The sequence below is a fragment of the Diadema antillarum genome, unplaced genomic scaffold (genome assembly GCF_040938485.1).
Source record: "Diadema antillarum isolate AM-2024a unplaced genomic scaffold, OU_Dant_1.0 scf00000013, whole genome shotgun sequence".
Classification (NCBI taxonomy): domain Eukaryota; kingdom Metazoa; phylum Echinodermata; class Echinoidea; order Diadematoida; family Diadematidae; genus Diadema; species Diadema antillarum.
Window position 1 is genome coordinate 1366951 of NW_027270902.1, and position 24117 is coordinate 1391067.

General features: G+C 36.1%; 1 protein-coding gene across 1 annotated transcript; it reads left to right on the forward strand.

The window, feature by feature from the left end:
• Positions 1 to 8219: 8219 nt before the first annotated feature.
• Positions 8220 to 23178, forward strand: LOC139721187 (guanylate kinase-like). The gene is made up of 7 exons (XM_071632517.1): positions 8220 to 8311; positions 10372 to 10500; positions 11318 to 11359; positions 12464 to 12560; positions 17673 to 17811; positions 19011 to 19095; positions 22921 to 23178. Exons 1-7 carry the CDS (start codon positions 8299 to 8301, stop codon positions 23052 to 23054), a joined length of 639 nt encoding a protein of 212 aa, XP_071488618.1. The 5' UTR covers positions 8220 to 8298; the 3' UTR covers positions 23055 to 23178.
• The last annotated feature ends 939 nt before the right edge of the window (positions 23179 to 24117 follow it).

Consider the following 24117-nt stretch of genomic DNA (forward strand, 5'->3'; position numbering starts at 1 on the left):
TGCCCTGAGGAAAAAATTCAGAAACAAGAAAGAACACGGAACGAAGTAGACCTTTGTCCTACGAACCATGCACGATCAGTGAGTCATTTACTATGCACCCTACAGCCCTATGGACGATTAGACAACTGGAAATAATTATCACGTGATGCGTACAGCAACAGCAAACATACGCAAATCCATACACAACATACAAATATATTATCTAACTCAAACGGCCGTACATCTTCCACATAAAGTTAAATGAAACTTAGGTATAGATCATTGTTTTACTGTCTTGTGGTGTGAATAAGTGCATTAAGTTTTTCGTGCCATTATTTTTTTTTTTTACCTCTTTAAACACAGACACAAGGTGTATTCTGTGTGCCTACAGTGTAGTATGCTGTTTTGAATAAAAGTTGAAGACTAAAGTATTTCATTTCAATGATTGCATGAAACTTTCCAGCCAACAGTCTGCACGGTAAAGAAATATCATCTTATAAAGGGGCCTACAGGCTATACACTGTCTGTGATGAGCAAGACAGAGTACAGATCACATCGATATTTCTTTGTATAGATGAGCAAAGTCAGAGCAATTCCTTTACTCAAAATGTCACTCAAAAGTTTTCAGACAAGAATAGAATGTAACTCACCGGCTGAAATTGTATATCCGTCACTGTAACTTTTCGCCACCACCCATTCGCTCACGTCCCTGGCTGCCTCTACATGTCTGCCTATGCCTAGCCGTCTGTGCTAATCAAGCGATTCGACGGCAGGCTTTGGTACTTAGCTCTGTGCTCTCAACTAGGATTGGTTGGCAGGAAGTCGGGAGGAAGCGGAGACAGAATACCACTCACCGCCGCTCTCTGGCGTGCTACTAATGACAACCTCCATCAAACAACTGGCAAAAACAATCGGAAATTGAGGGTATAGCCAAAACACACTTCTCATTATACGCAATGATAAATATCTTCCTAATCTTTTTTTTTTTTAATATAAAGCCATGTTGTCATTCGGTGTTTAAGCTTGTTTTCGTTGGGGTTTTTTTATTTCGTTTTCACACAATTCATGTTTTTCTTCTATTTCTTTTCAGCAACATTTGTTGTTGTTGTTTTTTTGGATCTAGAAAGTGGACTATCTGACTGACTGGAGTAAAACAACAGAGAAAACATCTAAACCTGGACTGTAGATAGCAGGGACACAGGCCAAGTAGAGAGTTTCAAACTATATGTGGCTCACTGTAGTTTACATAATTTCCATCAAGATTTTCACGATCGCCGCTTAAGATTCTTAATTTCTCTAATCGCTTGCTCAGACAAAGAGTTAGCTGAGCAGTGTTTTTTTACATCTCAACATGCAGACCCCTTAAGGGATAAGTTCACTTTGGATTGAGTAAATGCAGCAATATTAGTAGAACACATCAGTGAAAGTTTGGGGAAAATCCGACAATCAATTCAAAAGTTAGGAATTTTTGAAGTTTGTGAGCAGTCACTGGTAGATGAGAAGACTACTACAGTGTTTGAGGGTCACATGCGTAGAACGATATAGGGAAAATATAAAGAGAATTTAGTTTTTGAAAAAAGTGCCACATTTCCTCGACTTGTCACTGACGTATGTTTAAGGAAATAATTATTCCCCCTGCCCTTTTGGAATAGGCAAGTCAAGTTTTCTTTTATTATTGCGAGAAAAGTAAAAAAAATGTTGAATTTTCTTTATACTTTCTATCATATCGTTGTACACAGTCATGTGACATCACAAGCTTTAGTAGTCTTCTCATCCAGCCGTGACTGAGCAGAAACTTCAAAAATTCATAACTTTTGAATGGACTGTCCGATTTTCCTCAAACTCTTACTGATGTGTTCTACTAAATAATGCAGTATTTACTCAACCCACATGTCCATGAAGGTGGACAACTCCACAATTTGGCCTTTGCTGTTTTTTTTTGATAAAACACGTACATCCTTAGAAAGTGTCTGGATGTATGAAATTCATTGTGAACAAACAAAATGAATATCAAATTAATGTTTGCAACACATCAACAGAGAATGCCCACTTACACAATATACCAAAGAAATTCAAATCTCTTTGATAGCTACCCATTTAGTCAGAAAATCGATCTTCCTGCGTGGGCGAATTTGCTTTTTATGACTTCCTCTTTCAGACTTCGGTCTTAATAACACAAGACAGAGATTCCTCAAACTTTCTAAGCTTATGACTGTTTTGATATAACGTGAACAATGAATTCAAGTCAAAGTTCATGATACATGATATATGATAAACAAGAAGCTAGTGGAAACCCGAGTCATTAAGGTAGAAGTCTTTTTCACATTTTGGACATTCAATAAGAAAATTAAAATATGTGAATTATTTTTCACATACATTGACGGAATCATGATATTAATTGAAATTGCAGTGTATTGATTTTGATGAAGTGTTCATATGTTTTCACATTCACGCAAACACAAATAGTCATTAGATTTCCCTTTGTAAGAATGAAAAAAAAAGAAACAAAATATCCGTTACATCAGAGTATTGTGGTGTCAGCCTTGCAATAATGAAGGCTAAAGAAATTGCCGTTACTAATTGTGAACAAGAAGAAATGTCATTTAGATCATAATATTTCTATTTACAAACCAACAGAAGATTAATCTTTTTTTTGTCGTGGTAACGGAATCATTTGCATTAGGCCTATAGAACTAATTCAATTTCATTGAGTTATATGAAAAACGATGAATTTTTAAAGTGCTGTATAACCTTGATTGTATCATAATTATCATGATTAGCCAATTTTCATACCTAAAGCTTTTACCATTCTCTGTGTAAGATTTCAGCTTCAACATCAGGTGAAATCATACTTTAACCATGAGGTGAAACATGAGATCATATCACGTGCGATGTGTTTACATTGACCTCAGTGCCACGTTGAGGTTTATCTGGAAATCTGAGCGGGCGAAGTCAGTTTGGATTGTATATAAGTATATGTTATAGGGTTTAGCAGGGAGGTTTAGCAAACGGGATGTGTTCAATATTAGAAGTCATTTGCAATATCACTATTGTTGAAAATGACGTGTTTAGTAAAGTTGACGGCACGTGGATACACCATAAGACGTATCCCCAGAGTGTATGTACATGTATAATAAAATGATTTCAGAGCAATGTCACACAGTAAAGTTCCATTAAACCACAACAAACTGTGACGTATACATGCCTTGACCCTGCGTCCGGAAAGAGAATAGAACCTTCATCTGTGTAGTCTAAACTGTTTGTCGTTATGGGAATGTATTCCATCTGATCTGTCGTCCTGAAATTATGTAAAAGAGACAGCATTAACGTCAGGCCGAGGGGTCAAAGTTCAAGCACTCTTGAGAAAATTATGTGTTTTCCAGCAGACGCGTAGAATAATATCTACATTTCGCAGAAGTTGCGTTCCAAGGGTCAAAGATTATGTCTGTTTTTCATGCATGCTCCTACGGATGAAAGAGGGGGGAGTAGATGGAGAGATTTTCCGTTGTATTGGGAGGCATTGGTTAGAATGCACAAAAACTGTATCCTCAGTCTTCGGACCTTCCCTTATGATAGTTTCACGTGTAGCATATACTGTTTACTGTCACCTGTTCACGCACTCTAGAATGCCAGAACTGCAGAATCTTTGTCCCACTTTGGGAAAGGAATATTACTGAACAGGTAAATTGATTTAGGTAACTTGATTTGTAGTATTACATGGCTGCGTAACCTACAAACCCTAGCTCTATAGTTAATTTGTGTGAAAAGTGAGTGAGTATTGTTTACATCAGATCTTCCTATAATGAACCTTACCATGAACTTGAAAAGAATAATAAGCAAAGGAAGTGATCTTTCCAACTGATCGAGCCTTCGTAACGGCTGTGCTAATAAGAGTACAAAGAACAACAACAATAACGATAATGATAATGATGATGATAATGATAAGAATAATAACAACAATAATGATAATAACAATAATAACAACGACAATTATTCATTATTATTATTATTATTTTTATTGTTATTATTATTATACACATTTTTATAAAGCGCATAATAATTATCGTAAATTCTCTGTGCGCTTGACATAACATACAATCAAACACAGCATAACATAACATCTACTACTAGTATTATACAATCATCAATACTTGAACAGGTAAGTTTTCAGTGCCTTCTTGAAAGAATCAAAGGAAGATGCTTCTAATTGAAAGGGGTAATGAGTCCAGAGAGTGGGAGCAGTGCTGATGATGTGAAGTTAGTATACTTATTCAGACAATGAAGGGATATGTCTAGTTCGTGTTTAGTGGGGGGGGGGGGGGGCTAGGTGCGTATCAGTGCTCCCCGGTCTTGTCAAGAGTCAATACTCCCTTCTATTCATAACAAAAATAAACACTGCCGGTGCTCTGCCGTCACTCTCTTAAGGGCTCACACCTATAAATAAAACGGACTGTCCCAGACCCCTTCACAAATTCGTACCAAAGATACCAAAATAAATGAAGAAAAAAATTAATTGAAAATCAATTATGTAGTTTGGCAAAAACAGAATAGCTGTAGACATTGAGTATGAATTCCTCTACAAACTGCATTTTGGTTGGAAGATGAAAGCTTCTCTGATGGAATTTGAGGGGACTATATTCATTGGGTACGTGTACGGAAAATAGGTGATTTTTTGAGTGACAAGAACTCGTAGTCTGGCTTTGCGGACCCTTGGACAGAATTAGAGCAGAACAACCCACCCTGGAAATCTGATGGATGAAAGGATATATCTCACTTATTCAGGGTTAGTGAAGATGAAACACCTCATTTCTCCCAGCTATTTTACAGAATTTGTTTTTTGAAATTTGAATTTTAACACACGTCTCTATGGGGAATTCTTTACCCTCATTACATTTTATTTTCCGCCTGTCGAGACTAGACCTGAAAGAGGGCGCTGTTCTTTTCGGTGATCTTCTACCCCAGCCTCGGGCTTACAAACTGCTGACGTGCTGGATAGATCAGAGTTCCATCTTAGATAATGTTGGCACTGTCAGTACAGGTATGATATTTTATTTCATCTATATTTTTGGTGTTCTCCACGGTAGGAGGAGGACCCTAGGACAGGGGCGTCCTATATCGGGGGGGGGGGGAGGGGACGGGGGTATAAATAGGCTTAGGGATAATGGGGGCATCATTTTGCCCCCATCCGACCGTAATCATCGAGTTATGGAACATTTCCTTTTTGTTCAGATATTTCAGCCAATGTGACGTGCACCAGATCGTTGAATCTCAATTCAAACAATAAAATAAAATAAGATAAAATAAAAAATCTCCCTCTCCCTCCTCCGCCTGTTCCCTTCCATAGATTTGGTACACTTTTGAGATCGACAGCTTTCCGAAAGATTTTAGTCAAAAATGTGCGTGCTGCCAACCAGATCTGTCATTTCAATTCCAAAAATGCAAAATTTGTTGTGTCTACAGATTAGATACACGGCATATTCAAATCATGTTGTGTCTAGATAATGTAACAAGTCATACTATGTAACCGCATGCTGTCTCGTGCTATTGGCCTGTTCCGTGTCATGTCATTACGCATGAGCTTCAGCATATTTTATGTCTCAGCATGCATTCCAACATTTCCACCCATTGACAATGTTGCTCACAAGTATTATTACATGATTGGAGACGGTGAGTCTGCAATAAACACTGGAGACAGTCAGACCACACCTCATTCTGTTCCTTCCTTATTTTGGAGTAACTATTTTCCAAAGTATCCCAAGATACAAGGCAAAGTTCCTAGCCTTTCATGGTGGGAGGGGTTTATCCCCTTCCAAATTGTTAATCCTCCCCCTTTTGGTTCCCCTCCATAATACAACAGTTCTCCCACACATTATGATAATCATTATAATAATTCTAAAAATGCAACAGCCCCCTCGAATGGGGGAGGGGTGCGAATACCTACTCCCTTCAACACATCCTCTCCTTGTTCGGACTCCATCAGAGTACACATTGGGGATAGACTATTTTCTGAATATGCACAAAATGTATGCGTCAGTCCGTTTTATTGAATTCAAAATTGCAAAAGCTCCGTCGTGTAGGAAGGGGGTAACTCCTCCCACCCCCATCCAGTTCTCCTCCGTAGACTTAGTACACATTGATGACGCCTGCGCGGAACAAGAAGTAGAGATAACTGATGCCGCGATTTTGCAATTCCTATTTTCTTGAATACATTTTTCTTACTTGTTTTTTAGATAGAAAATTTCCTAACATTTAACCAAAAATGTGCTAAATTAAGATCACTGAATTTCAGTTTTGAAAGTAGACAATTTCCCTCGTGTGGGACCCGAGGATGCCACTACCACATATACTCCACTTGCGTGACCCCATCCAGTATACACTTGGGGGATTGACAATGTTAAAAAACAGAAACCTATAAATATGATAAAACATATGCATCATATCGTTGTATTCGATTCTAAAAATGTAAAAGCTCTGCCATGGCCTTGTCGCGTGGCTATATAAGCAGCCGTCTCCCATACACACTCCCCACCCCCACCTCCATAATTTATTAGACTAATTCGGTACGGCCCGCAACAAGATGTGAGATACCGAGATTTAGCCATTCACAATCAATGAATATTTCTGTTTCTTACTTATTTGATGGAAAAATCCAAATATTTCACCAAAAGTGTGCACCAGTGCACCAGATCCTCACCTCTCCCCCCGACCATCATTATGCATGAAGACTGATCGACGCCCGTGCCCAGGGAGCAGCGGTCTTTTGGGAGTCATAATTTTTCCCTAGATACGAGAAATATTAATTTTACCCTCAGCTCTGTACAATTGGAAAAATGATAATGAGAATGATAATTGAGAAAATTATCTTGGAGAAAATTATAATTCCCGCCAGGATATCACCTCTTACACATCTGTAATAAAAAGGTACGTGTAAAAGTACATAATACAAAGCGTGTAATAGGCCTATAGGAGTGTACTATAACTTATATGTTTCAAACATGTTTAACAAAAGACATATAGGTCAGAAGAGATTGTATACTCTTCGCAAATTTAACTCTTTTCATGTTAACCGCTCCACCGTGCATTTGTTTTATAAACCTGTCATAAACAGAGTATCTCTGTATTATTATGACTGGGTGGTGTGGTTTACCGCCTGTCAAAAGGTAGACTTCTCTTTGCTTAAAAAAGTAGCTAGAGAGAGAAGAGGGGTACAATTACATTTTAAAAATTTCTGTAAGAGCAGAATTAAGTGACAAAGTTAAATCTATGATGGGCCTCGTCCTCTGAATTTAGCGTTGAGGTCAGGGGACAGGCTGAGATCTCCATGATGTTGAACAAGAAGGTTCCTTTGACTCGTGAGTTATAATCTATCCCTGCTGAATGGAGGGACAGTGCTCAGATTGTATTTTCATTTGTTTCCGTATAAGCTTTGAGTTAATATTAGTAAATTTGTATCATATTACCCGTTAGATACGTAACCTAAGAATGTTATTTTGAATATGGGGAAGTTTTATAAGGTTAAAGGTTTGAAGGCTAATGCATATGTTTTGATAAGTATAGTAACATAGCAACTGCGGTGTATTTTTGATAATGATGCTGGTTTTGAATAATTTTGTCAAGTTTGACAAAGTTCACAGGAAAACTTATTATATAGTCAATGAACTCTATCTGATTTACATGTAGTATTATAGTAAAACTTGTATATTGATATTGTTTTGAAATTCGGATTATTATCATCGTTCTAATGTTATGATTTTTCTGTAATTTGATTCAGGAATAGAATGATTATGACTGTGATGTGATATAATTTTTTGTTTAGATGTGTAGGCCTACATAACTATTACTTTTTTTTTGCACATTCAAACATAAAACACACATATTCATATTTACAACTGTGTAACCTTCAATATTTTTATACAATTATTTTTTCAGGTATAAGATACATTAATTCATATTGTTTATAACATAGTTATAATCAATTTGACATACACGCATAATCAACACTGATAACCGAGTGTTTCTATTATGGGACCTTTGGCTTGCCATTATGCGCGTCTCTTCAGTCGAGGTACCGGTATTTGCCTCATATAAACACTGCTCATGCTAACAACTGCATTGCATGCATGCTGTGCTATCGATGCTGCATAAATGTATTTTATATGCAGCACCGCAGCAGCAGCAGTGCGAGCGAGCGATCATAGCCTTGTCCATGTGCATGCGAGAGACACGTCTACTCACAGTCACAATATCATCAAAATTGCCACCAACTTACTTTGTTCGACTGGGCGCTCCTTTTGATCTGGTTTACTCCACTTTACGTAGATGTTCAGAAGAGGTGTGTATTTGCGGTTTTGTGCAACTGCTCTTCAAGGCCCTAACTGAAATATTCTGTAATTTACGTGATAACTATAATAGCAGTACAGTCAACGGCGAGCTGTGCTGTTACTGTGGTGCCACGTACACTGCGTGCAGGTTTTTAGCGTTTCTTCACCCGAGCCGGCAGGCGCAACACACGGTGAAGTTCCGTTATCTCTCGGTGGGAGGCAGTGTGCAGTAACCAAGGCCACCAGCGATTAGTGTGATTACATTATTACTATTAGCGAGGGGGACAGCTAGCTAACATCAGTTGATTCAGTGAAATCTAATTGCCATGTGATTTTTGACATCGTTCCATTTTTTTTTTTCACTTAGCCATTATCTTATCATCGATTGAAATTATTATATCAATCTTCTTTGACACGGGCAGCATGATTCTTGCCTTGCCATTTCACAATAGTATTAGTAACTTAGAGTAGGCCTAGATTCTAGATCTATTTTTTTACTACGAATACTGGAGACCCTAATTGATGAAGCTCTTTTGTATTGCAGTTTAACGTTTATCATATTAACCTCAGACTGAATGTTTAGTTAACTACATGTAGCTGCATGCTAGTAAACAGTTGAAAGAGGTGGTTTGCCATGCTATTTGACTCATATAAATTTAGCCAGTCGGTAACTATACACAGCCCAGTCGCTGTACATGGTACGTCGCGACATAGCGTAACAGCGTCTGGTCGGGCTAGCCAGTCGGTTGCTTAGCCTAGAAAATGGTGATGTACATTTAATACACTGTGTACAACAAGACTGCCAACCTTGCTTCTATAAAGTTCTACTGAGCATGAGTGTGGAGGAGACACTAGCACAAGGTCAAGGAAACAAAGGCAACTGTGCCGTGGTGGGGTCGGATCGGGGTGGGGTCGGGGGGGGGGGGGGGGCTGGATATGTATACCCCGTTCTGCAGAAGGGAGGTTTGGTTACAAGTTAGAAATGTACTGTACAGTTTCACTTTTATGTTTTAAAGGGACTGTACAGTACTGGTTGAGATGGGGATTCTTGTTTGGAACATTCCTAAGTGAGATAATGAGAAACCTCTTATGAAATATGAAAGAGCATGGAATTTCAAAAAGGATCCAACATTAATTTGATGAAAATTGGTTTTCAAATGGCTGAGATATCCCAAAAAGTGCTAGGCGACATGCCACAACTTTATTAGGATCTCTTTGTTTCACGTTGTTTTTGGATATCTCGGCCATTTCAAAACCGATTTTCATCAAATAAACTTTTGCTACCCCTTAGAATTGCATGCTCTTTGACATCTCATAGAGTGGTTTCTGAATATCTTGCAAAACGTTAAATGCTAAATCCTCACCTCGACCTGAACTGTACACACCCTTTAAAGTAGTGGCGGACCCAGGTGGGGGTGCACGCACCGGGCGCCCCCCCCCCCCCCCCCTTATTTTTTGTTAAAACAAAAGAAATAAAAAGAAAATATGAGGGGGGCACGTGCTCCCCCCTTTCTTTTTGTAAAGGCGCCCCCTCTTTATGGAATTCCTGGATCTGCCCCTGCAAAAGGTGTTGCAGTTTAGCTGGTGCATGATAAATATACCAGGTACACACTTGCACAGAGTGGGTGCACCTGCCTGCTGTACCTGGATATTCAAACTTACCCCTTGGGTATATTAAACATTCAGAGTAACACAGATTTTGTTCAGAGACATTTTTTTTTTTTGGGGGGGGGGGGGGCGGTTCGGCATGAGAATTTGTTTATCGGAGTATTCAGACACCTACAATGGGGTGAATTTGGTGAGTCTTACATCAACTATTGATTGCGTGAGAGTTGGCAGCCCCTTGTATTAGAGAGGGGGTATGTCGTAGGCTGTCTACTGAGAGTGTAAAGACAACCTTGGATATTACATTGTATACATTGAACTGTAGAATGTTACATCCTGGTAGGAACCACCCTCCATCTACCCCATTCAAAAAATCACATGACTGTATGATATCCAACAAGAAACAGATTTTGCATGGTAAAGTAATCTTGAGGTAGTGTCACATCACGTGTATCTCATTTTGCAGGTCTAACCATCATGGCTGAATACATTCCAAGACCTTGTGTATTCTGTGGTCCATCAGGGTCAGGGAAGAGCACTTTGATCCAAAAACTCATGGCTGAACACAAGGACATGTTTGGATTTTCCGTCAGCCGTAAGTAATTCTCTTTACAGTAAAATCCACACTTCCGGCATGAAAAGAACAAATCTAGACCCAATCTGAAAAAAAGAGAGGTTCATGTAGATGAAGCTTCTTGGTTGTTTCCCCACTGTCTTCCTAAATCTTGCCATGAGGTGAGAGATGAAGGTTACAAATTGGTTTAATACAAAAAGCACCTCAGAAAGACTTTGACAGGTTGCATCATATTTATATCAGTGCTGGTTTTCTTATCAAATCAATATATCTAATATTTGGCATTAATTGATTTTATTGCCTAAATGTCTTCTACTTTCCTTTATTGACCAGTGAGCAATGTGTCAATGAAATTCCACTTAACATTATTTCAGAAACTGCTCAATACCATATCTAAGAGCTTCTGCAAGAAGTAAAAATAGAAAAAAGAAAAAAAAGATGAATAAATGAGATTCATAGTGCATATTATCGACTACCAAACAGTCATTGTTTGTACAGTACAAAGTACTGTAAAAGTGGTTTCTTTCGCGTACAGAAACTTTCGCGGTTTCCATCGGTGCCGACTTTTTCGCGTGTGTTTAAATTCGCGGTCGGTAATGATAGCGTTGTAACAAGCCACGAGTTCAAAACATTTTCGCGTGATGTTAAATTCGCGGTTCAACCTCAAAGCGCGAAAATAAAACCACCGCGAAAGAAACCACTTATACAGAAGAGTTCATCAAGAGTACCATAGTTTAGCTTTGTATACTATCAAATGTCTTGAAATGATAATATTAATGCCAGCTATAGTGTACCATCCCTAAGAAAATACATGACAAATTTTATTTTATGTTGTCAGATACAACAAGGAAGCCAAGGCCTGGGGAGGAAGATGGAGTCCGTAAGTAAAATGCTATCATCACCACTTTAGAGAGATTGTCATATTATAATCTCTTTAGATTGACCATTTCTGTTATTGTTCATTCCAATTGACAGTTTGTTCTTTTACAATGTGATACTGAGGTTTGTGTGTTTGTGTGTGTGTTTTTATTGAATTGAGATCCCAAAAATGTTTAATCAAAATGTGACAGAAGGAACAGCCTGGGTGAATCTAATGTTGCTATCAAAATACAACGTATCTGTTCAGGAATGGCACCTGATTAATACCATTTGATGGCTAATTTTCCAGTTAGGTCTAACAAAGTTCTGAATAGAACTTTATATACCATGATCTAGTCGTCTTGTTGTTGTTGTTGTTGTTACCCATATGGCGGTCTCTCTCCTCTGTGCATTGATCTGAAATCTTGATCCCATATTCAAGGCCCTTGCCTTCTTTTATCACCTCTTCTGTCTTTTTCAAATTCTACTTCAGATTTAATTGCATTTAGTATGTGAATGCCATCTGTCCATGTTGCAAGGAAATAACTAATTATTTAAAAGCAAATGGAAATTGATATTCACCTTAAATATATCTCATTTTGGTAGAAGAGTCACCATCATCTTCCAGTTGCCCTGAAGCAAAACTTTGAAATAATGTTAAAGTCATTAAATACAATTTGCAGATTTTGAAGCAAAAACCCAGCTTTAGTGCTTAGGGATATTAGCAACCAGTGTAAAAATATTTAGCAGTATAATGAATGTTAAGTTTTGTTAGACAAACTGTGAACATTAGTTATTACAAAATTGTTTCTAGAATAAACCATCTACTGTTATGGTTTATTGAGAAATATAGTAATATATCCTCACATTTTAGGCTTGATTGCAAAGTTTTTATATGGTACCGATTGGTAGGATGTTTTGTGATACAACTGACCTGCACATTGATTCATCAAATTTTTTAAATCACTGCTCCTAGTGGTAAACAATACGTTTGAATTAAAGCTAATTGATCCTTGGGAAAAATGTCAAATATTTACCAGAAGAGTAGTAGAATTTTGAAAACCTGAGAACTGTCTGTGAAATTAATCTGGTGATTTCTTTTCTTCTTCTTCTTCTTCTTCTTTAGATTATCACTTTACAACTCGTGAGGATATGGAGGCAGCTATAGCTAATGGAGAATTCCTAGAGAGTGCACAATTTTCTGGCAATTTGTATGGAACAAGGTAAGTATTGGTCGTAGAATACTTAGTATTGTTTTCATTACTTGATTTCTGAATGATAATGACTTATGTACTTAAAATGTTCCCATCTCAATGTAATTTTAAGCTTGTTAATGTAGGTTTTCATTACCCCCAATTCCTGAATAACGTAAGACCAAAGAGGAAAAAAAAAATCAAACCATCAGGAGAAACAAAAGATTGATAATTACATGTACTTTGTAACAATGTACAGATTAAAGTATACAATGATAGTAAAGATGGAGTATTGTATAGGAATCTACATGTCTCCATACCATTTCCAATCGTTCTCTATGTTTACAGTGTGACAGACAGCACTATTCTCAGGGCATATTGTAGTCTTGATTCCAGTTTGAGTATGTCAATAAATAATACAAAGTCACTATACTGTTGTTAAGCCCATCAAAACCTTCAGAGTAGCTTCAGGATCAGTGTGTCTGGGGTGCATTAAGGGCTTAATTTACCATTTGCAGATAAAACAAACACCCAGCATTAGTGCTTTGAAATAGTTCTAAAATGTGAGTTAGGGATAGAGAAAAAAAAGACTGTAAAAATTTGAATCGGTAAAATCGATGTTAAATATATGTGAACAATAGTTATAGTACTTAGAAATGTTTCCAGACTAAACCATCTACAGTTACGGTTTATTGAGAAAATACAGATATCTCCATATATTTTAGGCTTTATCTTGAAAGTTTTTATATGATAGGATGTTTTGTGGTACAACAGACCTAAACATATGCATTAAATGTCATATCTTGAAAAAAAATTAAATCACTGTTCTCCAAACTAAACAAGACCTTTAAGGCTATTTAACACATTCCTATTGTCTGTGGATAAGGTAACTCACCAGTCATAGAGTCAGTTTCTCTGGGAGCAATCATAAACTTCTCATGTATGATCTATGATTTCTTGGACAACTAGGTCAAGCTCTTCTCTCATGACATATATTCCTTAGTCATCAATTTGTATGGATCTACCCAGAGTGTTTTTTTATTTACAGTATATCTCATTGTAGACAGCAATGTTGACTGTTTAATTTGGTCATTGTGTGTGATGATAACCTGTGAAAGTGTGTTATGAATAATCTTTTTTTTTTTTTTTTTTTACAGTGAGTAATTAATTTCATTTATTTGGAATGTGCTTTTAAGAGTATCTTGACTTTACAGTATCTGTGATGTGTGGGAAGGTGTTCTAGTTTTATTTGGCTACCTTGTTTAACAGGTAGGCCTATGACATGGCCATTGTGGATGTGTTGAAGTGTAATAGTACAAATATTTGAGTAATCCCTTACAACTAACCATGAAGCATACTGTCCAGAGTATATTTCTGAAGCCATAAAACATTTCTATTTATGCAGCTGAAGCAGTACCACACATACCGTACTCAAACATGCATGCATTTATAAAGTATATACAAATATACTGTGCCTTGAGAGTTTTTTGTTCAAACCAAGGACAGAGTTGACTCCACAATAGTGCTTTAGGAGGCACCATGGCCTACACGGTTTTAACCAGAAACTCAAAATTAGACAGCTGCAGAGTATTTTGTTTTATATTTTGATCAAAACTTTTAAACAAAAGAAGGGGAAATTTAGTATGTGAGGTGAGAAGTTGTGTGATGGATGTGCTGTTGTGAGGGTTCCTACACTGACCATACAAAGCAGCACTTGATGGCTGTCAGAATTGCTTTATGATGTCGTGATTGTTTTGTTAAAATTGTTACATGTACATTTCACAGAGTGATGGTAAACAGCAGTGTGCTATGTCAGATTTGCTCTGTGATGTCACAATTGTTTTGTTAGAAATTGTTACATTTCAAAGAGTGATGGTAAGAAGCAGCACACAATGTGAGAATTGTTTTATATTGTGACAATATCTTTGGGACATCATTTCACAAATATGATGTACTATTTGGAAAATGTCATTATAAAAAGTGACATCAAGTGTACAAACAGTATGCCACAGAGAGTCCAGCATGCCAGCATTCTGACTTAAACTGAAAATGCCTATAATCATGTGAGGCTCTTTCAACCTATCATTAGAGGATGATTTTTTTTAATTCAAAATCATGTACCTAAACTACAGTACTTCATACAGAGCACTCAAATTTTACTACTTCTGCCACTTAGGTTTGTGTACTCATGCAAGTGGATAGTAACTCAATTATACAGCTGGTATGACTAAATTGTGACAAAACTACCTGGATCCAAGTTATGTAATGCTACTAAAAAAAAAAATGCACAGTAGGTTGAGATTATTATGACTCGCTGTGAATTGTCTTCACCTGCCTCAACAGATGACTGGATCTTTAAATCTATCATTCATCCAGTGAATGTAAAAAGGGTGTTGACCTCTATTTACATTATATATAGTGCAGAATCATTTAATTTAGATTGTTGCTGTGTATTATAAAATAATATATATACCCAAACTCTCACCAACTTCATGATGGGCCAGTACTACAGGGTGACATGAAGCAAACCAGGGCTTTAGACTATTAATGTGTACAGTTTGTACCCACAGTATAGTGTGTCATGGATAGCAGCTACAGTACATCATATGGAACAGAAAGATTATTAAATACTCTGTTTCATCTATAGTATGTGTTAGCATATATTATAAATTTATAGTACTAGATGCAGAGGTTTAACTTGATGTTGCTCTGAACACTGAAGACCAATGCTGATTTGACTTCATATAGCTCAAAATTAGCATTTGATTTACATGGCTATAATGTTGCTTCAATTGCTTGCACTTTGTAGTTATCGGTATAATTATACATACGTACATTTCATTCGAACCAAATTATCACCTTTTTAGATTCTGGTGAACAGTATTGACTATTTCTGCCATGGTAATGAGTAGGGTCATAATGCTCGTAGATATTGTTATTGTAATCTTGTACAGTCAAAAACAAATTGATGTCTCTCTCTCTCTCTCTCTGTCTCTTTGCTTCAATATTTTTTTCGTAAGATGAATGTCAAAGGAGTATTGATGCAATAAGCAGTACTTTCTTGTGACTATTGGAGCTCTTTTAAATGCCTACTACACGTGTACCCTTTGAGTATTAATGATTATAGTACGGATCACTTACAAGTTGCTTTGTGAGATATAAAATGCAAATTTTCACTCCTTTTCTTCTGCAGTATTTTCTTGTGATTTTTTTTAATTACTTTTATTTGAAATGAGATTGTTGTGGGGAAACAGTTTTCATCTATCCTATTTGCAGTTTAAGTAAGAAAGAAAAGGAGTCAAAGGGCAACAAAAGGCATTTTCCATCAAGAACATTGGTGTTATGGTTACCCTGGAGTCAAGTACAACTGAATGGTGCTAAGTGCAGAATAAATTGGAAAAGGAACACAAGATCAACATTGCTAAATGGCAGCTGCATAAAGAGGGTAGATTCCTGATGGTGTAACAGTGATAACCAGTGATATACTGTACACTGTGTATAATACATGCTTTCACAAATTGCCACTGGCATTCAATGTATTGTGTAGCCAAAAACTTTTCATGCATTTTCACCAATCTTGGCTCCTCACAAAATTTGTGAAAGTTTCATTAATATGAAAGTTTCTGATTTGCATTATTCAACTTTAAGACTAAACTTGAATCAAAGAGTCCACAAAGAACAGAGAAAGCAAAACAAAAATGTGTAATGAAGTGCTCATATAAGATAATTTAATTGATACTATAGCATCTGTGGCAGATAGCAAGAAGCAAAGAATGTATAGTGTCAAGCCATTTGTGATGACTGTAAAGTAACATTCAGTGTATTGTAGAAGAAGCAAATACTCTTATGACTTCAAGAAAAAATAGAACTAGCCAAGAAATGGAAAGAATAGCAGAGGTGAGAGGAAAGTCTGACATCACCTCTGACTGGATGATATCCAAGGTTGTGTGTTTGTAATCATGAAGTATTGTGTTATTGTTCACAGACCCATTGTATTCACAGCCCAGTCAACCTTGAGCTAGTAGTGCCATGCCTGCTTTCATCACGCAGTTAATTTGATTATTTCCCAAGAGCTGCCCCTTGAGGGATGGGGTTGCCATAGCAATGCCCATTCCAAAACGTCTACAGTGCCCCATTTGCTGGTTATCACCCCTGAGTATGAAATTACCTTTTCCGTTTCATGTACACGTACAGTGTAATTGCTGCACAGCACTCTCTCCAGTACATTGTATGATGTCAAGGCAAAAAATGTTCAGTCAAAACTGACAAGCGCTCGTGAAATAAATTACATTGGCAGGTCTTTTGGACAATTTATGGCTTGGCCATTCTTTCAATGCTTTCAGGCCTTTGATCATTATGCATAGTGCTCTAGAATGCATTCACTGTTCCGTACATGTAATGTTCTTTTTTTTTTCATTATTTTGCTTTAGAAAACTTTTTTTTTTTTACTGTACATGTATAGGCCTATTTCATCAGTTTTACTGGTTGCTAAGATGCAGGATAGTGGGCATATTTCATCTCTTCCTGTTTTAAAGTAATTTTCCACATAAAGCAGTTTATAAAAACAAGAAACTTGCACACTGCATTTCGATGACGTATTTAAATTGGCAGTGATATCAGTGTGATTTTTTTTTTTGATGTTATGTAAGAATCAGTGTCAGAAGTCTTTTTCTTTTTTGCCATAAAATCAATGATAATGTCATGATTTGATTATAAAAGCTCATAGAGATATACAATGGCACATTAAAAAACAGAGTGATTTCGTCCTTGGCGTTCAAATTCTGTGTGGCATGTTCTCATGAGTTTTATTAGCGTCATTGATCCTGGTAATCAAGTTGTCAAGTTTGGGGACCAGAATATATTCTACTCTTTGCACAAAATTACAGGATACTTCTCATCATTATTATGCTCTGTTAAATTGTTATCAATCTGTGTAAATTTATACAGATACACGTGCATGTACATAATTTGTACTAAGATGAGAGACCAAGAATTTCATTCTGGCATTTTGTTAAAATGATTTTGTATTTTACCTACTTGATAGTGACTTGGACTTGTCAGTAACATGGGTGATGAGGTTATTTCAGTTCCATCAGATGTTGTTTAACAAACTCAAAATCTGGTGTTGTATGTATTTTACAGCAAGAAGGCCGTACAGGACGTGCTGAATACAAGGCGGATTTGTATTCTCGATATTGATGTTCAAGGAGTGATCAGCATCAAGAAGACAGACCTTAAACCAATCTACATCTTTGTCAAGCCTCCTAGCCTCAAGATCTTGGTATGTTACCACCACCATTACATTTGTATTATTTTGCATATATTCTATTAAATAAATCTTTTGCTTATCACCAGTTAGGGCTATCTTTCATGACCAGTTCATCTGTGTAACAACAAACAGTCAAACAAACAGTCAAACTCTAAAACCCAGCCTGCAAGAGAAAATGACTTTGAGAACAGTGATTCAGAATATACAGCTGTACATCTTTCTATGTACATTAAACCAAGCTGAGAATATGAAAAAGGGTATCAATTGACAGGCAGCTATTAAAAGAGATTGATAGTGTTATGCCAATGGGGGCAAAAACAGAAATTTTCATAATTTTTATATTGAATTATATCTTGAATATCAAGCACTTTCTAGCTTGATATTTTGCAAACATATCGGAATCCATAAAATTGTTTATAGTTTCTAATTAGTACAGTAACCACTGACAAAGAAAAATCAATGTGCACCATCTTGCTGTCCAAACTAAATAGTCCAATGGTGTGTTTTATTCTAGACTGAGTTTTCATGTATAAAATGGAGAATAGACATGTGTGAAGAGGAAATAAAAGATTGCACTTCTTTTGATATGGCTTCTGAACATAATTATGTTAATAATACAATCTAGATCCATATCAATGTTTCTAGAAATTATGATGCGTAAAAATAAACGTTATTAAACATTCTTATGTCTTTAGAACATACCGTATACCAGGGATGACATCTCATAGTGCTTTGTATCCAGTGGAAAAGGCACTCTAAAAATATCAACTGCATGTGTTATTATTATTATTATTATCAGTTATTATTATTATTAATGCAATTATTATTGTTATTATTGTCATTATTGTCATTATTATTATTGTTATTACTATTATTATTATTATTATTATTATTATTATTATTATTATTATTATTATTTAAAAAAAAAAACAACCTAAGACTCTACTTATCCTTCTGCTCCATAGACAGCTATATGACCCACCCTTTCTGTGAGAGTCTAAACCTTTGTAGCCTTAATCACAGGATCTTGCAGGGTACGTTGGGCATTGGGTTAAAGGGAGAGATCAAATCCCAGCTGTAGTATATATACACCTTCATTTCGTACAGACTTTTATGAATGTTAGCAGCTGATGATAACTGTATTTGATCATTGTCTTCCTGTCTGTGTATGACTGGATAAAACTCAACTCTTCTGTACATTGTGTCTGTAGGAAGAGAGATTACGTGGGAGGAAGACAGATACGGAGGAAGCCATACAAAAACGACTCGCCACGGCAACCAAAGAACTTGAATACAGTGAGTATGATGATGTATGTGGCCATTGTTTCTCAGAGCTGTGTCTGTATTCTTGAAAGTAATCTGACAGCTTTAATATAAATCAATCTCAAATTAGACACGTTGCTGTGATGTCCAGATAAAAGCTCAAATACAGCTTTGTATATTCACTTTCACTGTGTGTGGTGGAGTTGGGAATGGTATAGGTAGAGCAAAATAAAGGGGGAGAGTAGTGATTAATTTTGAATCCTTACAATGTCATATTGAAGCTGTATGATAGTCATGAGGGGGCATGGTATGTGTGAGATGTGAAGTAGATATAGAACTACAACACTCAAATGTGCTGGTAGTCAGTGTGACAAAAGATATGATGTGCATGATATATACCCTGCATACCCTTTGTATTGATTGGAAAACTAATAACACTGTATATAACGTGTTTAATTTTTCTTTTCAAGTAAGTCTTTACAAGTGTTTCTTATTGTGTAAGTGCATGCCTCATGTACATGTAATATCTAGCACTATAAGATGGTGAGTTGCAGTTTGTATTATAGGCAAGTGGATGTATCTAGTTGTGTGTGTACTTGCTATTTATTAGTGTGTACACTGTGTCATCTTGTGGCCATTGTATGTTGCTGTGTGTGTGTGTGTGTGTGTGTGTGTGTGTGTGTGTGTGTATTGACTTGTTGGTATATGTGACAAATGACTCCTTGCATGAACAAAAAACAAATGGATATCTTTTTTCAGTACAATACATACCTGATACTTTCCTAGATTGTGTTCGATCAACTATGAGTTGTTTGATTCTTTTGTAAAAAGTACAAAAAAGAAGTATTCAACAATGATTGTTAATGTAACAGACTTTAAATACATATCAGGGAATAATTCTCCAACTCAAATTTGATTAGCAATTTCAGCGGGTGATCAATCTGTGCACTTCTATGGAAAAAAACTGCTACACAAAAGATAGTTTGTGTAGCTGTGGTAAAAAAATGCATAGCAAATTGCGATGCGATACCAGGAAAATTATTCCCTGCATATTGTATATCAATTTATCAACAGTATCCATGATTCATATTATAAACAATCAGAAAGATAAGTAATGAAAAAGAAACTAAGAATTTCTTTAAAAATTTTATTCTTCAGTTTTATCGACAGTATATCTATCGCTTTGCAAATTGTGACAACACTGTATTATTGTAATAATTTTTCTCTTCAATTTACAGTTAGCAAGGAAGAACCTCTAGAGGGCAGCACATATGTTGTCATAAATGACAACTTACAATCGACGTACAGACAGCTCACAGAAATCCTAAATGATGAAATTGTCAGACTAAAGGCAGGCTAAGCAATCAAACAGTTCTGTTCTTTCAGTGTGCTTTGGTTCAGTAACACAGTTGAAAATAACCAATTAACAATATACAAAATGTAGATAGCCTAGAATGTTGCAATTTTAATGACATATAGACAGAGTATTTGATAGTTTTTTTAATGATTACAGTGATAAATACTAATATGTAACAGACAGATGCAGATGAATAATGGAAACCATCAATTGAGGCATTGAGGTTTGGAAACAACAAATATGCCATGAACCTCCTGAAATTTTAGTTATGAACACATTTTGATTTTTCACTAATGTAACACGAGTTGTTGTCAGTCAGTTTCATTCATATAAATGTAGATTTGTGTCCATTTACAGTGGACTCGGATTATTCTGAAGTCCTCGGGACTGGCAGTTGTTTTTTTTTTTTTCGTTATATCGAAATTTTGTTATACCGAACAAATAAACAATGATAAACATGGAGTGGATAATTTTTCGTCCTCATTTTTTACTTTGTTGTAACCAGAATTTTATTATAACCGTGTTCATTATTTAGAACGGGAGTGCTCTGTAATTGGACCATATTATAGGAACCAGTTACTTTGTAGATATGTACAAAACTCAGACAATGGTTGTATGTTCTGCAAACAGACTATGACTGAGCACTTAAGAGTCATAACCCCTTGTTTATGTGCCTTTAATTCTGGTTTTTTATTTGGGTTTAACTTTTGTCGTGTTTACTTTGCTGTAAGATATTCTTGCTGTACATTTCAACCTGTTCCAACAACACTCATTAGCTGCCTTTTTTTACGGACTAAATATTCCATCTGTTAACATTCCCTTCTTGATAATTTTTCTGTAGTTACCTTTTAGTTATTATTTAGTCCTGTGTATCAAGTTTTCTGTTTTATTTCACCAATATTTAATTAAATTTTCATTTTGAAGATATGATTTTAGTGTTGTTATCACATGGAAATCATAACTTGTTGTAAATCTAGAATGTTAAATAGTGACAAGTATGTGCAGTCAAAGTTGTCTATAGCAGCCACCTAGAGAAGATGAAAAAAGTAGCTGTTAAAAACAGATGTATATGCTGTATACTGGGTCTTTAATGTGGCTTTCCTCTTGGGGAAAATTTTTTGATGGCTGTACGTAATATGGCAGGTGGCCTCTATAGACAGGTGGCTGCTGAGGCAAGCTTGACTGTAATTGTTCTCCCTTCCAGTTTTACAATGATCTAGTTTGTGGAAGGTTTTACTCTGAAATGAAACCATACTAAACCTCTCTGGATGTGTACACTTGAGGGCCTGAACATCATAAAGTCCATAATAATCTAGACTTGATGCACTAATGCTTTTAATGAGTGAAGGTATTTCTGTTACAGCTCAATACCCTGTCACAAAATTCCCATCCATGAAACAACACAAATCATTACTATCTATATTTTCTAATTTGGCAATTTATGAGCACTCTTATGCGAATCAGTCATTTCAAGTGCATGCTGAATTGATGTATGCCAAGTAGCAAATTCCAACCATTCTTCTGTAACATGGTAACCTTAGTCGAGATCACTGTCACCATATCATCTTCAAATGTGGCCAAGGAGAGCATCAATGAGAATAATGGTCCCGAGACATCATCATTCTTATAAAGTGACATGAACACTTGATTTATGTACCCTACCATGTGTAGAGGCTTTTACAGAAAATAGAAGGAGATATTTTAGTCTGACACAGCTTCATATCAATGTAGGTTTATCCTGTGTCAAAAATATTGTGATATTGCCATAGCAGAGACAGCACTTGGGCTTAAGTGAGTGCTACAAATTTAAAGAAAAGGGCTCCATGCTACATTCACATTACACCATATTCTGGTTTCAGGAAATGTTCATACAGAATAAAGGGGGAATTTTTTAACCAGTTAAGAAGTTTGTCTGATAAAGCAAGAGTTCAATCTTCTAAGTACAGCAGTGAAAATTTGATAGAAATGAAGGAAGTTATGATATTGTGGAGTTTTGCTCATTTTCATAAAAATCTTTTTAAGCAGTCAATTCGAATAAATGAATGAGTTGAGGATGTCATCACCATACAATTTACCATGTAGTTTTACACAAAATCTTGCTTTAATTTTCTAGCTTTATTGTTCAAACTTGCTTATGTTTTAGTCTCATACCCTAATACAGTTGTATATGCTGTACATCTACCCAAGTATTCTGGTTATTCAACCAGGAAAAACATTATTTTTTGAACTTTAATAGCAGAAAATTTTTGATTTTTGTCAGTTTATTGTATAAGATCAAAGGAAATTTTGAGATAATGTCATCATCAGTTCACTCATTTGCATATCTGCTTTTTCATATTTTCATATCTTTGCTAATTTTTGTCAAATTTTGATCAAATTTTTACATCTTACTATTTCTTTTTGGAGATTAAGTTTGAATGGGTTTTAAATTCCACTGTAGGTCATAGATGAATTTCATTTTAAAGTTGAATTTGTTTCTTCTTTACTTTTCTCCCCGACAGTCAACAAGGAGACCGATAGCCAGGGAACTTTCATCATCGTGAATGATGATGTGGATGTCGCATATGAACAAATCAAAGGTATCCTCAGCACTGATATCATCAAATTGCGTGACCTGAAATTCAAGACCAAGTGATGGCCCAGTTCTAGCAGGGCTCCCTCTGAATGTAGAGTGCAAAGAATGTGATCGTGGAGTTAGACTGGGGCTAGCTATTGCACCTTGATTCGGCATTGATTTCTGTCTTGTGAACGTGGTTTACATGCACATTTTATATTTATTATACTGTACTTTAATGGATGTTTCTGTAGTGTGGCAAAGGCATTGTAATAATCACAATGTAGACTGTATAATGTTACAATCTTGCCCCCAACTAGGCATCAAATGCAACTGAACAAACTTGTAACTTATCAAAGTCATTACTGTGTGTGAATTTTGTCCTAGAACTCCCTGTATTGATCATAGTGGCTTATATCTTTGTTGTGTTGTTTTCCTTCTTAGATACAAAGTGTAATAGAAAGTTGTAATGGTTTTTGTGTCAAAAGGGGTACTAACTGCTTTTTGACAGTCAGAATAATTACAGAATGTCTCATCTGAAAGGCTTGAAATTTTTAACCCTGAGATTAGCGCATTCAGAATATCCGTTACAATCTAAGCCATTTATGTTGTTGATGTAGTGAATATGTAAAGGTTACAGTTTTCCATGGCAGCCATTTTCATAACATTACTTCCAGAACAGCACAGGTTGCACCTGCATTGTCTCCCATTTTATTGCTTTCCTAACCCTCATCAGGCTCGGCTTTTTGGCTAGATGCTAAAACCGGAGGGGGGTGAATTCCGCACACCCACCCCCCAACATTGGTGGCTTGTACATCATAAAAACTTCCAAAAGTCATTTCAATTCTTATGTACACCATTATTGTGTTCAGAATTTCTTACGTAATGTACTTCCTTGCTTTTCAACTTTTTTTTTTTTTTTTAATTGGATATTGTCACTGACCACTTTTCTACTATAATTAGCCTAAAATCATTCAATCAAAGTGATCAATCGTAAAAATAATCAAGTTTTCTTTAGTTTCATGACAGAGCACGGTTTTCCATAGGAAGTGTACACAAAAACACAAAATTATGACCATTTTGAGGTGATGCGCTGTTATAAAACCGGGCGTGGCTTTGTTAAAAAGTACGCATGGACATCGCA